The 22,659-nt window shown below is 40.4% G+C and overlaps 1 protein-coding gene across 1 annotated transcript in view; it reads right to left on the bottom strand.

Annotated features, from left to right (window-relative positions):
- Window positions 1-22,659, bottom strand: part of LOC109426949 (zwei Ig domain protein zig-8) — a 569,430-nt gene that overhangs the window by 19,242 nt on the left and 527,529 nt on the right. Inside the window, exon 4 of the mRNA XM_062859427.1 lies at window positions 16,226-16,395. Coding sequence (XP_062715411.1) covers window positions 16,226-16,395 — 170 coding nt within the window. The remainder of the gene's footprint in view (window positions 1-16,225; window positions 16,396-22,659) is intronic.

The following is a 22,659-nucleotide window of genomic DNA, read 5'->3' as shown; positions in this document are numbered from 1 at the left end:
ACTGAAAGATCATGAGTACATATTCGACGAGAAAGGCACTATCACCACTAGGTGGATTAATCTGGGTTTTTCTTTTTGCCTTTCTCGTACACTAAGTGTACTGGAAAGGCTATATGTTCACTCCAAAAATGACTTTTTGATAGAAGGCCCGGAGGGTCGAGTCACATATACCAATCAACTCAGCTCGACGAATTGAGGTGATGTCTGTGTGTATGTATGTGTGTGTGTGTATGTGTGTGTGTGTATGTATGTGTGTATGTGTACAAAAAAACTCACATCACTTTTTGGCAGTAAACCTCAACCTATTTTAATGACCGACGGTTCATTCGACGCGGAATCTGGTCCCATTGTTTCCTATTGAAAATGGTTCGGATCGGTCCAGCCGTTCCGGAGTTATGGCCATTTAGGTGTTCCGGACCGGTACCCCTGGAAGGGGCCAGACATGAAAATGCAACAAACCCATGCATGCGACCCATCAAACCACGGCATTTGCTATTATCTGATGAATGGTAAGCAGGAAAATAGTCTCAGGCCATATCTGAACCGGAAGTGTTCCGGAACCGGTTCTGAGTGTCCCACCGGAAGTGGCCAAATATAAAATTGAAAACAACCCATTCATGCGACACATCAAACATTGGCAATTTCGGTAGCCTGATGAACGGTTTGCAAGAAAATTGAATAAGACCATATCTGAACCGGTTGTGTTTCGGAACCGGTTCCGGATGTCCAGCCGGAAGTGGCCAAATATAAAAGAGAACCAAACCCATGCATGCGACACATCAAACAGCGGCATTTTCGATAACCTGATGAACGTTTAGCAAGAAAACAGTATCAGCCCATATCTGAACCGGTAGTTCTCCGGAACCGGTTCCGGGGGTCCCGACGGAAGTGGACAAATATAAAGTGAACCAAACCCATGCATGCGACACATCAAATCACGGCTTTTCCTATAACCTGATGGCCGGTTATAAAGGAAGTAGGCTCAGACCACATTGGGGACTGCCGGTTGTATTCCGGAACCAGTTCCGGGTGTCTCTCCGGAAATGGCATTATATAAAAGTGAACCAAACCCATGCATGCCGCACATCAAACAGCGGCTTGTTCGATAACCTGATGAACGGTTAGCATGAAAATAGTCTCAGACCATACCTGAACCCGTCTAGTTCCAAAACCGTTTCCGGGTGCCCCACCGAAACAAGAAAGTTAATCCCATGAATGCGATACAACAAATAACGGTTTTTCCGATAACCTGATGACTGGTTATCAAGGAAATAGACTAAGACCACATTAGGGACTTCCGGTAGTGTCGAAATTAGTTTCGGGTGTTCCGCCGAAAGTGGCCAAATATAAAATTGAACCAAACCTATGCATGCGACCGCAAAGCGCGGCTTTTTTTGATAATCTTACGAACGTTGGCAAGCAAATAGGTTCAGACTATACAGGGTGTTAGGTTCGTGAATGCAAACTTTTAAAGGTGTGATAGAGAATCATAAATGGCGAAAACAAAATTTCTACGCATATGGTCAAATCTCAACCGTTACGTAGTAATTGAACTTTATATGTTTTTTGATTTTGCTTGCCTCCAGTCTTGTTAGAGATCACAGTCATTGACACTTTTTCGTCGATATTCGGCTGCCTTTGTCTCCGATATTCGCAACACAAGCAATCACACTACCTTACGAAACAAAAATGTCAAACGAATGCACTTGACCACGATTGCGCCTTCGGGAAACGGTTCGGCTTTCGTTATTCTTGTCTTCCTCCACAATGTGTTGGCCATATGTGTGTCGTATTAAAATCAACAAGCAAGAATAAACTAATATTAACATTCATAATCTAAATTGGCTGAAATCCATGCGATACGCTAGAATTAGACAAATGTCATCGTGTCAGACGACATTGATTTGACCCTCTTTTATTTTCATTGATCTTCGTCCTACCACTCGTGTTGTGTGTAAGAGGTAACGGTAGCGCATGAATTTAACAAAGCAAGCTGACACCTGACTGCGGCACCGAAATGAAGGTAGTGAAAAGTGCCGAATGTTTACAAGACTGCTTGCCTCAAACTGGCTATAACTTGAAAATGGGCAAGCTTAGCGCAGCTTTTTAACCCTCATTCGAAAGATTATTAAATTTTCTACCAAAAAGATCTTTGAATCTATTGGTTTAGCTAAATAACTTAGTTTTGCCTTTCTCGTACACTAAGTGTACTGGAAAGGCTATATGTTCACTCCAAAAATGACTTTTTGATAGAAGCCCCGGAGAGTCGAGTCATATATACCAATCAACTCAGGTCGACGAATTGAGGTGATGTCTGTGTGTGTGTATGTGTGTGTGTGTGTGTGTGTGTATGTGTGTGCGTGTGTGTGTGCGTATGTGTGAGTGTGTACAAAAAAACTCACATCACTTTTTGGCAGTAAACCTCAACCGATTTCAATGACCGACGGTTCATTCGACGCGGAATCTGGTCCCATTGTTTCCTATTGAAAATGGTTCGGATCGGTCCAGCCGTTCCGGAGATATGGTCAATTAGGTGTTCCGGAATGGTAGCCCAGGAAGGGACCAGATATGAAAATGCAGCAACCCTATACATCCGACACATCAAACCACGGCATTTTCGATAATCTGATGAGCGATTATCAGCAAAATAGTCTCAGACCATATCTGAACCGGTAATGTTCTAGAACCGGTTCCGGGTGTCCCGCCGGAAGTGGCCAAATATCAAAGTGAACCAAACCCATACATGCGACACATCAAACCACAGAATTTTAGATAACCTGATGAGCGGTAAGCAGGAAAATAGTCTCAGACCATATCTGAACCGGTAGTATTCCCGAACCGGTTCTGGGCGTCCCGCTAGAAGTTGCCAAATATACAAGTGAAACAAACCCATGCATGCGATACATCAAACCACGGCATTTTCGATAACCTGATGAGCGGTAAACAAAAAAACAATCTCAGACCATATCTGAACCGGTAGTGTTCCGGAACCGGTTCTAGGCGTCCCGTTGGAAGTTGCCAAATATACAATTGAACCAACCCCATGCATGCGATACAGCAAACCACGGCATTTTCGTTGACCTGATAGACAATGAGCAGGAAAATAATCTCAAACCATGTATGAACCGGTAGTGTTCCAGAACCGGTTCTAGGCGTGCCGCTGGAAGTGGCCAAACATACAATTGAATCAAACCCATGCATGCGACACATCAAACCACGGCATTTTCGATGACCTGATGAACAATAAGCAGGAAAATAGTCTCAGACCATGTCTGAACCGGTAGTGTTCCGGAATCGGTTCCGGGTATCCCGCCGAAGTGGTCAAATCTGAAAGAGAAACAAACCCGTACATACATCACATCAAATAGCGGCTTTTTCGATTACCTAATGAACGGCCAGCAAGTGTTTCGGAATCGGTTTTGAGTGGCCGGAAGAGACCAAATGTAAAAGTGAACCAAATCCAGGCATGTGACACATCAAATCGTGGCTTTTGCGATAACCTGATGAACAGTTAGAAAGAAAATAGCCTTAGATCACACTAGAGACAACTGGTAGTGTTCCGGAATCGGTTCCGTGAGTCCCGTTGAAATTGTCAAACTCTGCATGTGACACCTTCAGTTTACAGCGTTTTGGTTAACCGATGAACAGTTAACAAAAAAATAGTGTCAAACCATATTTGGTTCAGCCGGTAGTTACCCGGAATCAGATCCGAGTAGTAAAATGTAAAATTTAACCAAACCCATGGATGCGGTAAATCAAATCACGACTTTTCGACAACCTGATGGAAAAATAGGGGCATATCACATTAGATTCCCGGTAGTGTTGCGGGTGCGGCTGTTGCTTCGAAAGTGGTTGAAAGTAAAAGTAAATCAAACCCATACATGTGATATAACAAATCGCGGTGATTAGGCAAAGGTAAAGAATTAGCAATAAAAAAAAATCTCAGATCATAATTGGGACAACCGGTAGTGTCATGGAATCAGTTCCGCGTATCCCACCGGAAGTTACCAAATATAAAAATGAACCAATCCCACACAGCAAGAATTTCTGAAAATCATACCCGCCGTAAACAAATTTAACACATAAATCTCTATTCAATATCACTGAGTTTTGAGTATAGAATTAGCAACTAGTTAAAATACACAAAAATAAAAACGAAAAAAAAAATCACTGAGTTTTACATAATACAATTTCTTGTATGCTTCATACTGAGACAAAGCAGTAAATTTAAAAACTGATGGAACTGAAGAACTGATGGATTTAACTGTGCATACATACGATACATCAGATCACAGATTTTTTGATAACCTAATGAACGATTAGCAAGAAAATAGCCTTAGATTACATTAGAGACTAGCTGTTGTTTAGCAGAACCAACGTACAAGTGGAAATGAAATCGTGGCTTTGTTTAATGGCTTGATAAACGTTAGGTATGAACAACAGTGACGAGTAGGTCTAAGTTCTCATACATGAAAGAGAACAAAATATAGACAAAACTAAAGCGATCTCATCTAATCGAACCATTTCTGATTTCTGGGGTGTGAATTTATAGCAGGATGGGTCAACGTTGAATGAAAAAATGAGAATTTGATCGCGTCAACCCTGAACAGAAGATGGCGGCTGTTTCATTGAATTTTGAGCTCTAAAATTATGTAAAATAAGTGTATTTGGTATGGGAAATATGTTCGGAGTCCAACAGATTATCCAAGATAGCGTTCTAAAATCTAAGATTCAAGTATTCAAGTTAGCGCCTATTTTATAGGATTTTCGATTTTTGCATTATGGGCATATTTGGTATGGAAATATGTCCAGAATTCAAAATTTGTAATCAGAAACCCCAAGCTGTGAGCTGTTTCACACAGTCTGCAATATGACTATAATTTGAATGGGGAAGAATGCCGGTCTTAGTCCAAAACTGGTAACCAGAAAATCCTAAACGACATGTCAAAATTCAATACGGCAACTATTTTATGTAATTTTAGGTGCAGAGTCCAAAAATGAGTACCAGAACATCCAAGATGGTGTTTCAATGCTCAAGATGGCGGTTAGTTTAGTTGGGGTATATATCCGGAGTCAAAAAATGATGACCTGAAAATCTAAAATGACGGTTCAAAATTTTGCGGCTTCATGACACTTGTTTGATTTGATTTTTAGATCGTTGTCTAATATTTTCTGAGTATTGGATGTTATGCTTATATAAAATGTATCCATATTGAGTAGATTTAGCAAGCAGTTTTCATTTTATATTTACGTCAATGTCAACAACATGTCGCTTGAGTTTTGTTGAAAGGGTATTTTAAAGCACGAGAAAGGCACCACCACCGCTAGGTGGATTAATTAGGGTTTTTTAAAGCAAATAAGCTCAAAAGTAGTGTATGGTTTTGTAAATTATCTTTAAAAATGCGTAATGAATTTGAATTTTCTCTTAGGCACCCTGTTCTTTTCTGCAATTCGTTCTTTGACATCAAACGTCTAGCTCTTCTCGTGTTCTTGTAATTCCGAATTCAACATTGTATATCAGATCATGAATTTGCAACTGTAAAGGTAAGTACTTTTTTGCACACTGTGCCACTGGAGCTAGTGCCCGCTGGTATAACATTTTGCATCGCGCTCACAGTCTTGATCATATGCCGAACCACTGCTGCAGTGGTTATGAAATAAAAAGACAACGCCGCCAATGTGCGGTGTAAGAAAATAAAGGTTTGCACTCACGATCCTAACACCCTGCATTAGAGACTATCGGTAGTATTCCGGAACCGGTTTCGGGTGTCCCAACAGAAGTGGCCAAATCTGAAAGTGAACCAAAGCCATGCATGCGACACCTCAAATCACGGCTTTTTAGATAACATGATGTACAGTAGACAAGAAAAAAGTCTCAGACCATATCAGTGTTCCACGGAACCGATTCCGTCTGTTCCGCCGGAGTAATTCAAATGTACAAGAGAATCAATACATGTGACATGTCTCATGATTTATTCGGTAACCAAATGAACGGTTAGCAAGAAAATAGTCTCAGATCAAATTTGGGACAACAGATCCTTTCCGGGAACCGATTTTGGGTGTCTCGTTATAAGTGGTAAAATATAAAACTCTACCGTACCTATGCATGCGACGCACTAAATCGCGGCTTTTTCAATAACCATATTTTAACAGCTAAGCTAAAAGTCTCAGACGCATATTTGGGAGAACCTTTAGTGTTCAAGAACAGGTATCGAGTGCCCCGCCGGAAATGGATGGGTAAGTGGTAAATGTGACAAGCAATGTTCTGCATATCATCGCATAACTCTCCCATATGAATTCGAAACCCATCAAATATGGGACTGATATGCGATGATACGTAGTGTATTAAATATAGGAAAAGCCCGTACTCGTAGGGGGGGGGGGTGGTTGAGGACTTCGAAAATTTCTAATTTCAGCGTGACATACTTACTTAATGGATGCTCCCCATGCAACACATCAATTAATGGTTTTCTAGGCAACCTGATATCCAGTTGACAAGAAAATAGCCATAGATAATATTTGGGACAACCAGTAGTGTCATAGAATCGGTTCCAGGTGCCCGCCGGAAATGGTCAAACGTAAAATTGAACCGAACTCATACATGCTCCACTCACATAGTGGAATTATGAAAGAGAACAAAACCAATGTTAGCGATAAATTAAATTGTGGCTTTTCTGATAGCCTGATAAACTTTGGGTAAGATGAAAAGTGAAGAAATGATCTAAGTCTTCATATATGCAAGAGAACAAAATCGTGACCAAAGCAATCTCATCAAATCACACAAATCCAAGTGCCTGCGGTGTTTATATAATGTAGGATGGTCAACGTGTTATGGGAAAATTATAATTTAATCGCATCAACACTGAAAAGCACTGAATTATAGTAGTTTACGCAACAAGGTGCAGAATGATGATTTGTACTGCACGAGCCGTACATTTATCCAACGAGGCTTGCCGAGTTGGATAATTACGATGAGTGCTGTAAAAATCGAGTTCTGCACCGAGTTGCGTACAACGTTTTTTGCAACTTCATAAATTACCACTTGAGGATAGTTTTTAACAAAACTTTTTCATCAGACTGCACACTGATGTTCATAGTCATGATTAAGGAAGTCTGATCATAGTAGGTTATACTGTGCAGTTGTCACAATTTTTCAAACCTGCGTCCAGAAAGCATCAATAAGTTGATCAAAACTGAAAACAGTGCTGTAATGGTTCATAACGCAACGCAAATCAGTGCTGTAATGAACCATTACAGCACTGTTAATTTGGTGTGGGAAAGTAGGCCTTTTCCTGTCAGATTTGCGTGAGGTAAAATGGCCTATTACGATGAGAAGTTGCAAAAAAGTTTTTTTGTAATTACGTTGTGAAAAGTTGGACATTTCAATAGGCTGAAGTATGATGAAATGGCCTACTTTTCACCGCTGATGCAAGTGTGCCGAAAAGTGCTACTTTTCGGCACTCTTAAAAGTGCTGAAAAGTAGCACTTTTCGGCACTTCCCAACTACCAATCACTCATTTTATAAGCACCTTTACGACAAATTGATTCAGCATGATGCTGAATAACATTTGGATAATTTTCAGGCACAACTTTTGTTCGGGTTTTGTTCACACAAATTTGGAGAAACTGTAAAGCATAGCGTTGTGTACCAACTGAAATGTTTGTTGTAAAATCGTTTTACAAATATATAGTAAAGCTATTATTCAGCTTTAGCAAAAATGATTAAAAATAAAAAAAATGCAAAATTTTTCAATTTCCACGAGAGATTATGATTGGAACTTAATGCTGTGAACAAATATTGTGAAATAATAACTACACATAAATTTACCTAAATCCAGATTCGAACTCGAGACCCGTCGATTGCCAGCCGCATGCCTTCCTATCTGCGCCATCCATGAGATGATGAATTGCAGCGCTCAAATTAAAACATAAACTTCCCGTGGTTTAATAATGATCAGACTCTGACTCCTATACAGCAGTGGTGAATTAGCACAACATTATGGTTAACGACTAAACAACAGATTAATTCAGCTGTTGTTCGGTAAAAAACACGTGTTTTTCATCATATACTCTGAGTTGAAGTATGGTGAAACGAAAGCGCTTATTTGACTTGTGAAAAACACATTATTCAGATACATGTCCTAATTTTTAAATGAACTTAACAAGAAGCAGAAAAAAGTCTTGTTAAACTATGTTGTAAAGGAATTATTGCGAGTCGAATAAAAATCTTATTAAACGCTTGAAAAGTTGAAAATGCTTTGACATCCATGTGCACACAACAGAACATGTGCTCGATGAACAAATTGAGATTTGAAATTATGAAAAGAAATCCACGTACTCCGGTGAGACTCGAACTCACGACTCCCAATTCGCTAGACGGGCGCTTCTATTCCTTCAAGCTACGGAGTCACTCGACTATCTCCGTCGCCAGCAGGCCTAGAACTGAACTTGATTCCACAATCGCACATGGTTATCTTCTTTTCACAATCCAAACCCCCTTCGGATGGGAATTAGATGTTCAGATGGTTTGGATTGTGAAAAGAAGATAACCATGTGCGATTGTGGAATCGAGTTCAGTTCTAGGCCTGCTGGCGACGGAGATAGTCGAGTGACTCCGTAGCTTGAAGGAATAGAAGCGCCCGTCTAGCGAATTGGGAGTCGTGAGTTCGAGTCTCACCGGAGTACGTGGATTTCTTTTCATAATTTCAAATCTCAATTTGTTCATCGAGCACATGTTCTGTTGTGCACATGGATGTCAAAGCATTTTCAACAGTGTAATTTCCCACATGGCTTGGTCAGCCAAAGCAAAATCAAGAAATTGACGCTTGAAAAGTGTTTTAAATTATCATTATTAATACCAATACGAAAAGTTGAACATTGGCTACTTTTTTAATTGAAAAAGCATTTGTACAGTAATATGTACAGCATAATTTTAGTTCAGCTATAATTACCATTATAAAGCAACAATTCAGCATGCATGCTTGTTTGCGGCTGGCGATTGTTAGTTGGGTTTTGCCAGCACGCACTTTTCACTTGCTGCCACGCCTACAGCAGATTCAGCTGATGCGTGCACATCCTCTGAGTAGCTCAAATCTGAATAAGAACGATTTGAATTCCGATTCGAACTGCAAATTTGGTGAAGGGGCAGCTGCTGAAACTTCCTTTGCTTTTGTCTGTGCACAACTGTTTGACGACGGCAGCTCGTTCATTGGTGACACTTACTACACCATAGCCTACCTGATCGAACAAAAAAATACTACGCTGATCTGATAAGCATGTACTCGCACGTGGTTCCTCTCCCCTGATACATGTTTGTAGAGGTAGAAACAATCATACTGAATGAGTATTTTTCGTAATTACAAAAAATGTTGTATGCAACTCGTTGCAAAACTCGATTTTTTCAGCACTCGTCGTATTTATCCAACTCGGCAAGCCTCGTTGGATAAATGTACGACTCGTGCTGAAAAAATCATCATTTTGCAACTTGTTGCATAAATAACTATTTTGCAATTTCTCATCGTAATAGGCGTAAAAATACGCAAATCTTCTAGGAAAAGGCCTACTTTCCCACACCAAATTGGCAGTGCTGTAATGGTTCATTACAGCACTGATTTGCGTTGCATAATGAACCATTACAGCACTGTTTTCAGTTTGATGAACTTCTTGATGCTTTATGGATGCACGTTTGAAAATTTGTGACAACTGAACAGCATTACCTGCTATGATCAGACTTTCTTAAACATGGCTATGAACATCAGTGTACAGTTTGATGAAAAAGTTTAGATAGAATTATCCTCAAGTGGTAATTTATGAAATGGCAAAAAACGTTGTACGCAACTCCGTGCAGAACTCGATATTTACAGCACTCGTCGTTATTATCCAACTCCAAATATAAGACTCGTGCTGTAAAAATCTTCATTCTGCACCTTGTTGTGTAAACTACTATTACAATCTCCTTTTGCGTCTAAAATTACAGTGCCCAATTGGCTTCTTTAGCGATGTTGAGATAATCCCATATTCTGAATCTCCATGACAAACTGAGCCGAAATCCAAATTTTCATGAATTTTAGTGCTCGGGTCTCGGGAACCTATTTAAAAATCAGTTTGCATTTTGTACTGGGCGGAGCTGTCAAACAGTTGCCCAGCTGTCAAAAGGTGGTTTTAAAAAATCTCTTTGAAATTCATTTTAGGTACCAAAGTGATGTTCTAAAAATCTGAAAAAAATCATAGTGGCTCAGAAAAAAGTGCTTTTTCGTATAAAATCAAAAAATCAATACATTTTTCTTAATTTAAAAACCCAATTTCGGTTCATAAGGAGGTCAAATTTTACATGAATCGTATTAAGCGTATAAGTGTTCTTAGGATCAGCTAATGTCGACGTAAAGATTATGAATACATATTCGACGAGAAAGGCACTCCACCACTAGGTGGATTAATCTGGTTTTTTTTTTACGGAAAGACGAAACCGTAATGGCGTTCGACCTTTGCATCTCTTTGATTCTGAAATCGATGTGACTGAACAGGTAAAGTACTTTAGAGTCATTCTTGATTCCTAGCTTTCCTGGACACCTTACATTGAGTTCAGAATCAAGAAAGCTTGTATGGCCTTCGGGCAATGCCGGCGAACCTTCGGTACAACTTTTGGTCTAAAATCCAAGTATATCAAATGGATCTACACAACTGTTGTTCGGCCAATATTGGTTTATGAATGTCTTGTGTGGTGGCAAAAGGGCGAAATGAGAACGATCCAATCAAAGTTAGGCCATCTCCAAAGGATGTGCTTAATGGCGATGTCTGGAGCGTTCTCTTCAACTCCCACGGCAGCGCTCGAAGTTCTGTTTGACTTCTTGGTTCACTACACATTCATGTCAAACAAGAGGTACTTTCTTGCACTTAACGCCTATCGGTACTCGGTTTACTAGAGGAAACTCCTGTGAACCGCAAATCAACACACACCACGTTTTTCCACTTTTGGTGGATTGGGACAAACTTGTCCTTGCTCCAAGTGATCTTACAATTGCTTGTAATTTTCCACATAGGACATTTTCCACGAAATTCCCTTTCATTTTTCAGGCTGAAATCTTCATATGTACGGAGTGCAAATAGCACTTCAGCAGCACGTAATGTTTAATGTAATATGCTTCTGTTCAGATAGCCAAGCTGCTATTAGAGCTCTTGCTTCGGTCAACTTTGGGTCGTAGTTAGTTATCGCTTGTTGAACTCAAATCGAGGAGTTGAATTCAGCAAACGCTGTTCTCCTTGTAGGTTTCATAACCTAGTCAGTGGCCATTCTTACAAGCTAACAAGAACAGTCTTTACTAGAATGTTTGGGGGTGCAGCGAGTACGCTATGAAGACCAGGTAGGGTGTAATCTGAATGAAATAGGACACAAACGAGGCTGGAAGACTGCAATTAAGAAATGATAATTATTATCACAAATTCCGGATTTAGTTTATATTACAGGAATGCGATGTGGTGCTACATAAATAAAACAATTATTGAAACAATTTTCCTAAAACAGCAGATGGGCTATGCAAACAAAAGTTCTTTTTAGCTACACATTTTAGCAACACGCTACAAGCTACACGTTCATTTCATAAGTGGATGGTCATGGATTCAATCCCAGCCCCGACACTTGCATTTTTTCGTCAGTTGCTCTTCCCTCCGAGAACAGCTGGCACCTGACCCTCTTCAGAGCATATGCTCAAACGGACCCGGAAACCTGGATAATGGCTAATGACAACTCATAATGGACCCCCAATCGGACTGGAAAAGGAACATGAGCCACACATCAACATCCTCGTGCTCATCATTTTACCATGGACAGGGTAGAAAAGTGACAGCAGCGCAAAGACAACCAGTTCGATAAAGTAGAATAAATTAGAATAGGCGCTGTACAAAAAACAAGTGTCAATTGGAAACGCTCACGCAGTGCCCTAATGGACAAAAGAAGCTGTAAATTAGGTTAAATCATTGAAGAAAAAAACAAAAATTTCGGGTAAATTTTATAGAGCAAAAAAAAAAACTAAATATTTAAAATCAACAAAGCCTCAATTTCTTCTAACGCAAGTTCGTCAATGAACCCTCGGGAAGTTTTTCAATAAAACTCTGACAATTGGGTCAACAAAATCCGCTTCTTCGCATTTTCACAATTCCCATCGATAATCCCAGTCCCGTTGGCAGTCCCAGGTGATGGTTTGTGTATTGGTTGGCTTTTCCGGATCCAAAAAGCCAGAGCCAGTCCTTAGCTCTCTGTCATTCAGTTTCGGCTTTGATGTCAAAGAACACGAAACCCCACGCACCGGCACAGCTTGAATGCCGCCGTAGGAAGAAATACCAGTCCAGATGGGTTCCTTCGAAAGAAAAGAATACCCCTCGGAATCCGGGTCCTTCGTCGGCACCCCAAACTGCCACCGAACCACACCGTGTAGCCGCCATCAAGACGTGCAGATCAAGATGGAATAAAAGCATTTTCCTAATGCCAATTAAGATTCTATCATCGGCTTGGCAGCACCCGACTCAACGGCTCAATTCAAAGGAGACGCAGCGCAGCCCGCAGCCAGACTCAGGAGCTCGGAAGGATGTCTCCGGGTTTGGTGGAACTCGCCTGAATGTTCCGGCAGCGATAGTGGCACTGCGGCTTTGCGATATAGTCGATTTTTAATTAAGACATCACAAAGGAAGCCGAACGCATGGAATGGCACTGGCTGCTTCTCAGGGCCAGGACTGACTAAGAAGCAGAGATTAAGACTGACGATCCGGAAACAGCGGGATTACCGTGGTAGACAATTATAGCGAACAGGATTTGCACAAGTCGTTTTACTAAGATGGATTGTGATCGGGGCTCATTATAGACTCCAATGGATTGAGATAGATGAGTTGGCGGTACGATGAAGAGAGCATGGTTGAACGATTACACAGCAAATAATTTTGTAATATATAGGCGCGTAATTTCTGGCGATGTATCCTTTTTCGAACGTACACTGAAAATAATCGACACGCCTCATCCATGTTCTTTTTCACGTTAATTTATCGTTTAAAACAGCAAGCTACATTAACGTGTAATTCTTTTGAATCAGATGTTGAATAGTTTAGGTTCTAAACCACTAGCTTTTACACATGATTTGATCGTGTTTGACAGTGTGTTTGTGTATCGACAATGGAAATGGTTCGCCTACCACTTAAGGTACATCACCGAACTCGCCCGTCTTAGCATGCTTCATTTTTTGAAGATCAGGGACCCGCATCAGGGTGCCTGCTACTGATCAAGCTATAGATATACTAAGAAAATTGACATTTGGATGCCAAACTAACGTGTTTCACACATGATTTCGAAAAGTAATTCTATGACTGGTTTGACACGTTAAATTCAGATGTTTTTCAAGTGGTGAAAATCCATGTTTGAAACATGTGGCTCGAACGTGTAGAATATTTTCAGTGTAGCTGCGTGGGAAGAATGTAATTTGTACATCAATTTTAAGACGCGATTGGTGTGCAGCGAAAACGATGTGATATCACAAGAATTTTTTTGCTGTGTAGTTCTAGAATTGTTATAATCAGTCTTTATGCACAAGTTCATCTGTTTCAGATACCTATAAGGACTGTTCAATTTATAAAACGGACAACTTTCTTGTGAGATATTTATTTTATTTTTCAATAAAATCATTATCAGTTTTTTGCATAACTTTCTATAGATATTCTCAAACGTAGGAAAAATATAACATTAAGCAAAATGTTCTTTATTGTGTAACTGAAGCGGTTTTCGTAAAACATCAATAAAAACCCATTTCTCAAAATTCGACATAACTTTCCACATACTTAACATGTACATTTTCATGAAGTTTTGAATGTATTGGAATCTTATACTATCCTATTAAAGGTAAAGCTCAATAGTTGGTCAGTAATAATGCACCAAGCAGTCTCCAGCTTGATATAGTGATTTGCCTTGTTTTCATAGAAATTATTAAAAAATGTTCATTTAAATCCTGTGTTGCAATAGCATTACGGATTCGGCTAAAAATTTGTCTAGAGTAGTAGAATATTGCTCTCTGAATGATACAGAAGAAAAAAATTGTTTTAATTGCATTTTTCATCAAAAATTTAATCCATAAAGATGATCATATTGAACCATTTCATAATTTTTGTTCCATTTATGCAGATTTTCGACTCTAGCAAATCTTGTTATTATTTATTTTCAACTAAGTTGGTCCTATGTTATTGTACACCTTATTTAATAATATGTAATCGGATGCAAAGTTTTTATTTCCAACATCATTGTTATGCAAAACTTGCATTTGGTTGCATTGTTATTTGGAAGAACCTTCAAAAAACAAAACTGTTTTGATTACTGTGTCTGTAATGGCGCACAGTAACCAAACCAGCAATGCTGTTAAGAATCAGTTTTCTGCATTTAAAACCACATCATTCCCACTTTCGACTGGATGCATAAAAAAATAATTAATTAATATTTTCATGCCCTTTTTGCTTTACAATTGAATTATATTCAAAAAATCGAATCTCACTTGCAGGGATAGGGTGCGACTCAAATCTCTTTGCGTGCCGCACACTCTGCTACGAGACAGCACAACAAACTAGAAGGAGACGAGTACGCGCAATCGGTTGTGTGTTGCTCGCTTACTTTGCCGCGCGCTGGAGCTCTCCTGTCTCTCACGCTCTGTCGTAAGCACTCTCTCGGTGCTTGTCTCCGTGCTCTGCACTTGGCTTGATACTACGCATGATTGCAAAAATTTCGAATCAAACGACCCTTCACTTGTCAACCCTTGACAAGCTTAACAACTTTGCCGAAAACACAAACTCTTCAATTAATTTATTAATTGATTTTTTCTGTTTGGAGACAAGCACAGTCCCAAGCACCGTGCATTACTCCCTGCGCCGTAGAGCTTAGTGCTGCGATTGTCTCTCGCACAATTACGAAAGCTCTCACTCATACGTCTCTTGTCTCTCGGCAAAACGGGAGACGAACACTTGCGATTGTGTGAAGCACACGCTTTTTTTCGCACCGCACGGTGCATGCCGCCAATCCCTGCTCACTTGGGACTTTAATATCTCAACACTTAATTTTCCAATTGAGTTCAATTTTTCCCAAAATGTTTATTACTCATGCTGCTGCAGCATGGCACATATTTTTCTGATATTAAAAACGATATATCATATGTGAAAAGTGAGTTTATATATATTTTCAATTTTCTGCAATCGAAAAATTCACCTCATTTAACACCTGGCCGATTTTCCATCAAATGAAACTATTTTTATTCGATTCAAAAATGATTACTATAATGAAAGATGATGTACTGAACAACGAACCAAGGGTGGTTAAATTTGAACAACGCGTCTTCTTTTTAAAGCCTTGTAAAGTTGTCCGTTTTATAAATTGAACAGTCCTTATGACTTCTAAGTTGAAATTCTTGGATGTTAATGGGTTTAACCGTGATATTTTATAACGCCTGAGTAGGTTGCTTGAAGTTACAAATCATTTCACGACGTACTACATATATCGCTTGAATAACCTTGAAGCAAACGTCTATCTCTCCGTAGACTCCATCCAGACCACCAATAAGGACCAGCCACCAGCCAGTATGCAGTTAACGAGCGAACCCGAACCGGCTATTAGCATCATCCACACCCTATTCATAAACAGTGGGAGTGCTCTCTAGCCGTCATAAAGTTTCATTTTATTTGCAACTTTGGCCACCATGAAAGTTCTCCCTGATGATGGGGACGAGCGAACGGAACGGTTCGCATTTATGTCGATGTATCCATTGCATGCAATGTAAGTATTTGCTGTATGCCTGGCACTGCATACGAACGACGACACTACATACATACATATCAGGCCACCACGTACCTCCGGCAAGAGAAGGAAAACTTTTATCATCCAATCGGATCCCCCTCGGATCATCGGTGGAAAAACGGGCTCAAATAAGAGGGCGGAATGTTTGAATACATGTGTATTAAGGGGCCACTTTTATATTCATACCGGGGGAAGGATTAAAGCTTCGGAAATGATGATTTGAATTTCTTGCTCCACTACCCAGGCGGAGGGTGAGGACAACCTTGGACTGAAGGAAACTCGGGATAGTCAATTCAAAGTAACAATTATTGTTATTTGCCATAAGGCGCAATCAAGGGACCACGTTCAACCTTTTTTGGTTGATGTTGATGTTGGAATTCGATTGAAAGAATAGGATAATCTGTTTGCACTTACCGTTCTGTTTCCCAGGTTTTTCACTTTGCAGATCAGAAGGACCGTCTTGCCGACCAATCCGGTTATGTTGGAGGGAATCGAAGCGGTATCGAAGTAAGGCCCAGTTCCCGGCGTTGGCCACTCCTGGAGAAAGTCGGTGCGGAACTTTCGTGATGCCCCCACCAGTTCGCCTGTAATGATGGAGAGATAAGGGAGAAACATAGGATTAGTTTGCTTTATAGATTATTTAGTAGAGTTGCTTATAACACCCTGCAGTTCATATGACGCGCTCTTCAAACCTGATCAAACTCAAAAATTCAGCTTAATTCAATGCAAATCACACAACAGATGCGGGGGATAAAAAAAATGACAAAGTGTACAAAAAACGCTGTAGTAATTTAAATAATTACATATCATGAAATTCTGAAGAATTCATGAGGATTCATGAGGAATTCAAATCTTTTGTAGTCTATTTACATGTATCAACAGTTTTAATTCAGTTTATCAAGAATGATTTGCAATTTGCACTGGAATATGAAACGACCCCCTGGCAATTCAATTTAGCGCCACGAAAAAGGCAAATAATAATAAAGTCGACCAATATGTTGTAATTAGATTGCACGGTTTGTTTAGCTCGAACGCCTCGCCACCAACCAAATATTAAATTCCAAACAGTTAATCAGTGAACTAGAAAAATCAACAAATCCATACCAAGACTTTTTGAAATGTGATTCGAGTCCGGTTTTCGATGCATTGGGCACCGCCTACCAAAAAAAGGGCACTCCTTTGATGCGAAAAACGTGTGTTCATGAAACGGCTCGTGTTTTTTTTCGCCTTTCTCCAGCAGATTCGGTGTAATATCAACCCACGTAAAAAACGGTTCATTGCACAACCAACATCCTCAATATTGCATATTTCACATTCTGTTACTTCCAGTTGGATGATTTTATGCTCGTGAGGTGCGATAGACTGATGCGAGAATAACAGAGTTAATAAATGTTTTTAGATGAACTCTGCTTCATGTGTGTCATTTTCTGAAAACTTTGAATTTGTCTAACGAATCAATCATTGAAATTACTCATTAAAAGAATATCAATCTTCGTTCTTCGCAACATTTTCCAAGTAAGCAAATGTTCCATTTTCCATAATAAAACTCACTTTCAAGTTTCAGTAAGGTTCATAGTTAGACTCTTAAGCAGCTTAGCAGCTTGAAAGCTGCTTCAGATGCTGATTGGTACTTTGTTGTTCCAAGAAATTGATTTCAAAAGCTTGATGTTCTAAGAAAGAAACCATAACCATTTAACAGACAGACAGACAGACAGACAGACAGACAGACAGACAGACAGACAGACAGACAGACAGACAGACAGACAGACAGACAGACAGACAGACAGACAGACAGACAGACAGACAGACAGACAGACAGACAGACAGACAGACAGACAGACAGACAGACAGACAGACAGACAGACAGACAGACAGACAGACAGACAGACAGACAGACAGACAGACAGACAGACAGACAGACAGACAGACAGACAGACAGACAGACAGACAGACAGACAGACAGACAGACAGACAGACAGACAGACAGACAGACAGACAGACAGACAGACAGACAGACAGACAGACAGACAGACAGACAGACAGACAGACAGACAGACAGACAGACAGACAGACAGACAGACAGACAGACAGACAGACAGACAGACAGACAGACAGACAGACAGACAGACAGACAGACAGACAGACAGACAGACAGACAGACAGACAGACAGACAGACAGACAGACAGACAGACAGACAGACAGACAGACAGACAGACAGACAGACAGACAGACAGACAGACAGACAGACAGACAGACAGACAGACAGACAGACAGACAGACAGACAGACAGACAGACAGACAGACAGACAGACAGACAGATTTTTTTTTATCTGTATTAACGAGATTTTTAGCCCTTGGCTAGTTCATCTCGGGACCCACGCTTTACTTCCCTTCCGAAGGAAGAACTCACATTTTGTGAGTTTGTTGGGAGTGGGATTCGATCCCAGGTCCTCGGCGTGATAGTCAAGTGTTCTAACCATCACACCAGGTCCGCTCCTCCGACCAATATTTGATCTTTTAAGGTATACCCCGTGTCCTTTGTGTAGTGCATGTCGTATTACTTTATCACCATTGAGAAGTATAGAGTATTCTTTTTTGTTACAGTAGCCATTTTCAACATAATCGCAAGGAAGGATTCTGATTGATAGGTTCCGCTTTGAACACGCTCCTTTTTCAGTCAAAATCTGATCCTACGTCAAAAAATGATACCGATATTGACCATGCATCTAGTCCTTTCTGTTTCAAACCAGTGTATACCGAATAGAAGATACCAACCCATGTTTCCTTGTTTCAAGATCCATCTCGGCCACACCTAAAACTGAGACCCTTCATTTTCAACAAGATGTAGAAAGTAATAAGGACCAAAGTGTTTTCCTTAGATTACTAAAATATGCTGTTCCACTAGTTGGAAGCAGTGACTTTTTCAATAGTTTTTGAAAATTGAAAAGATTTGTAGTTCGTCACAGAAAAATGAGAACAATCGGTTGAGAAATAACTGATATATGGCAATCTAAAGTTGACTAGTTTGTATGGGAAAACGGCATTGGTGCATTTTTATTGTCTGATACTGTATCTTTGTAGGAGACACCGAAGTCAACCACTAACGATGATCAGTTAAGCTTTTTCAAAGATTGTACGAGTTATTTTTTTTTTGTTTTTTTTTTGCTTGGGTCAGTCTAACATTCGAATACATATCACAGAGTGGAGAATGGTGGATATTATGGCTTCTTGAACCTGGTATCCTTCCCTTCTGCACATGCTGTCTAATATTGGAAGATATTTCGTTGACCGGGGTGACAAAATTGTCCAAATATCTCAAAATAATCGAGATTCGTTTATTTCAGAGAAGATTTATTTCTTTAAATTAAGAATCTCACTCATTTTTATTTTTTCTCAATTCTATATGTTGACTGCCTCATGAATATGAAACAGCAATTTTCTTTCAATAATCCAAAACATTTACGAATCGCACATACGGACTCACCCTCACCGTCGTCACCCAGCATCGCATCGTTTGCAGCCACGATCTGCCATGTTCAAACGCACCGAGCTTTGCTTTTGCTTGCGATACCATCAATCATAAACGCAAACGCAAGTAGGTATCGTAAAAAATACCAAACTTCCATTCGCCGAGCGATGCTTTGGCTCGATTCAATGACTGAAGTTCATTCTTCACGTAATGCTCATATTTTACGATCCAGGCTTTGAGTTTTTTTTGCTCCTGCCAGAGCACCGTTTCATGCTTCCCGACATCTCGGAGCGAACTGCGCTGCGGTGTGGTGGCGCTGGAAGCTTTTAGTCTTTGTTACATAATTCATGGAAGCGAAGCAGGAGCATCGGTCTTCATCGAAGTCACTGCTGCTGGGGTCCATTCTCCAGCCACCCATTCACCACCCCCTGCCAATCGCTTATCGAAAGTGGCGACGAAAAACCCACGCCTAAACGATGACTTGGTGAGTTTCGATACTTAATTTGCCGTAATTGCCTTTGTGAGCTTTTATGATTTTATGTTTCGTCGATTTTTTTTTCTGAACAGTTGAAATCTTTGACAATGGGTATCCAGTACGGGTCGTGGTGGAGACTGGTGTAAAGTGGATCAAGTAGACGCGACACCAAGCGGAAGAGGCTTGCGGGTTAATAGGATTTGTGTGAATTCTGCTTTCTAATCCATTTTGGCAAGATTAAAGTGTCGGGAATCAGTTGATCAGATTATGTGTGGATTTTATGCTTGGTGAAATTGAGCTCACAGCTCAATCATCATCAATGGGGTGCTGGTGGTAAGCATTCTGGAAACAGGACGAATTATTGAAACAGATTAAAGTGTCGGGAATCAGTTGATCAGATTATGTGTGGATTTTATGCTTGGTGAAATTGAGCTCACAGCTCAATCATCATCAATGGGGTGCTGGTGGTAAGCATTCTGGAAACAGGACGAATTATTGAAACAGTATTATTCTTCTTATTCTTGGCGTTATAACGACCCAACTGGGACAAGGAAACTGCACGTGTTATGTGACGCCTTCGAAACGCAACAGCACCAGAAGGAAAGGTTAAAATTCATGGTTAGTTCCATTGGTAGATTTGATCAACAAGAAGAAAAGGCAGTCAATATCGCGAATAGAGTTGTTTTCTTCAGCACTGCTGAAGGCAGACTTGTATGAGACACTAATAGAGAGCATCCAGGATGAAGTACAAGCGTTCTTCGGGACCGATTCGACCAACATGAAGTGTTGGCTTTCTTACCATTCGTGCAGATGGCAAGCGTTCATGTCTGACCAAGCCCGTGCACAAGGGAGGGGTTTTGGGGGTTAAACCCCTTCTATTGCCGATGTTCCATGCACTAGGCGCCCCGCCGCCTTTAGCCAAAATTAGCAAAAACCCTCTCTTGTCGCTTTTTCTGTGCACGGGCCTGTGTCTGACAAAGTTTCTGAGATCCAGAACAGCATTTTGAGCCACCTGCTTGCCATCGAAAACCCGGTGGACGGAGTTTAGTCTGGTGGAATCTAGAGTGAAATGAACCGAGGTTGCTCAACGAAGACTCGAATGCTTGGCCGAAGATGAGTAACAGTCCAGATCACCAGTTTGATTCAGGCTCAGCAGCGTAATCGTCCAATGGAATCTTCACTTGCTTTTCATCTTTGCTGAAACTACCCAGGTAACCAATAAGCAGTTAAAATGACATCAATTCAGCACTATATACGCCTTTACAGCAGGTCATTTAATGCTTATCTGCCGTATATGCGTCATAAGTGCTAATCAAATGCAGGTTTTGGCCCGATATACGGCTGAATAAATGCTTATCCCTCCTATCCCCCAGATTGTCAAAAATAAAAACAAATGCTTCCCCCTGCCCATTTTACGGCTTCCCTTCTCTTCTATTTTTTCCCACTCTCCCGTGGAACTTTTGCTGCTCGGAGCATTGGTGAAACTGCCGTTGTTGATATTTTTGATGATTTTGACCAAATCGGGATTCGATCCCTCGATCCTTGGGTTGATGATGCTGCTGAACCGCGGTACAGGGTAAGCTATAGATGATTAGATAATGTGCGTTGGGTTTTTGATCTATTTAAGGTTAACAGGGCAGTTTCTTAGTAATGTTATGGGCTCGGCAGGTGCTGATAATGAAATCGACCATAGGAAACCAGCAATGGAATTTATTACCACAGCATGTTTTTTCCATTGATCTTCTTCGTTGTTACCTATGAATAACAGTATGTACATGCGAATGATGGTGGCTTTTACACCCATTATACGTAAATTAAAAGTGGAAATGTGTTGATGTTTTAGCATCACTCGTCTCTCTTAGCAGTTTTATAGCAATAAAGTAGCAGTTATGGTGCCTGTTAACCAAAACTTACCGTGCATTTGAAATGCTACGCAACTGCTGTCAACTTTGAAGTAGCATTCAAATTGCTAATATAGGGCAGTTTAGCAGTCGAACTGCTATGATACGGCAGTAAGCAGGTCGAATGCAGATATGAAACAGAAATACAGCTTATTCAATTGCTTATTGGTTACCTGGGCGGTCAAATGTCGCCTCACTGCACAGCATGATATAACATAGCATAATCTTCATTGGATAAACACTATACTATGCCACTCCATGCCATACTAAGCTGCAACATACGATCGTAAACATCGAATTGATCCGTAACCGTGTGTGATCCATAACTGTGTATCCACGGTATAAATAAAAATGGAATGGTGTTTGTACGTCACGAATAGCCTCGAGAACGGGCCCACGGATCTACACCATTCTTTCAATGTTTCATTCGTGCAGTGCTCCGACGTGTTCGTACGAAAAAATAATTGGGAAAATCGACCGGGAACGCACCGAAAACGGGAAAGTTTGAAATTCCATTTTCGGGGCTTTTCTACAGAGCTGCATGTCAAAAACACAGTAGGCAGGCAGAACGACGTTTGCCGGGACAGCTAGTATACGATAGAACATAAAGAGCAGATTCTGAATCGTTATGCAACTTGAATAAGAGGGAAAGATGAAAAATGGATCAAAGATTTCGTCCAGACTCGAACCATGGACACAGAGAGTATCGAATACTCACTTACATACTGCACCAAACGCTCTGTGAGAGAATTACTGCTCAACACACCATAATAGCTACTGAAGTTACTTGTTACTTCATTGCACCTTCTTTGTCACAAGTTAGAGAACTGTCAAAATGAAAAGACGCGCAAGTTTTTCGCAACACATTTGGAACATAACCTGGACAAACAAACCAGAGTTCGATGTTGCATGACTGTAACATAGCACATTTAATACAAGCTGATTGTTTTATCACTTGTGAGGGGTATGTAAGCTCCGCCTCCACGAATCGATATCAAACAC

This window comes from Aedes albopictus, chromosome 3 (genome assembly GCF_035046485.1).
Source record: "Aedes albopictus strain Foshan chromosome 3, AalbF5, whole genome shotgun sequence".
Lineage (NCBI taxonomy): Eukaryota > Metazoa > Arthropoda > Insecta > Diptera > Culicidae > Aedes > Aedes albopictus.
The sequence above is the reverse complement of the archived record's forward strand: the minus strand, read 5'-3'. Positions and strand labels throughout refer to the sequence as shown.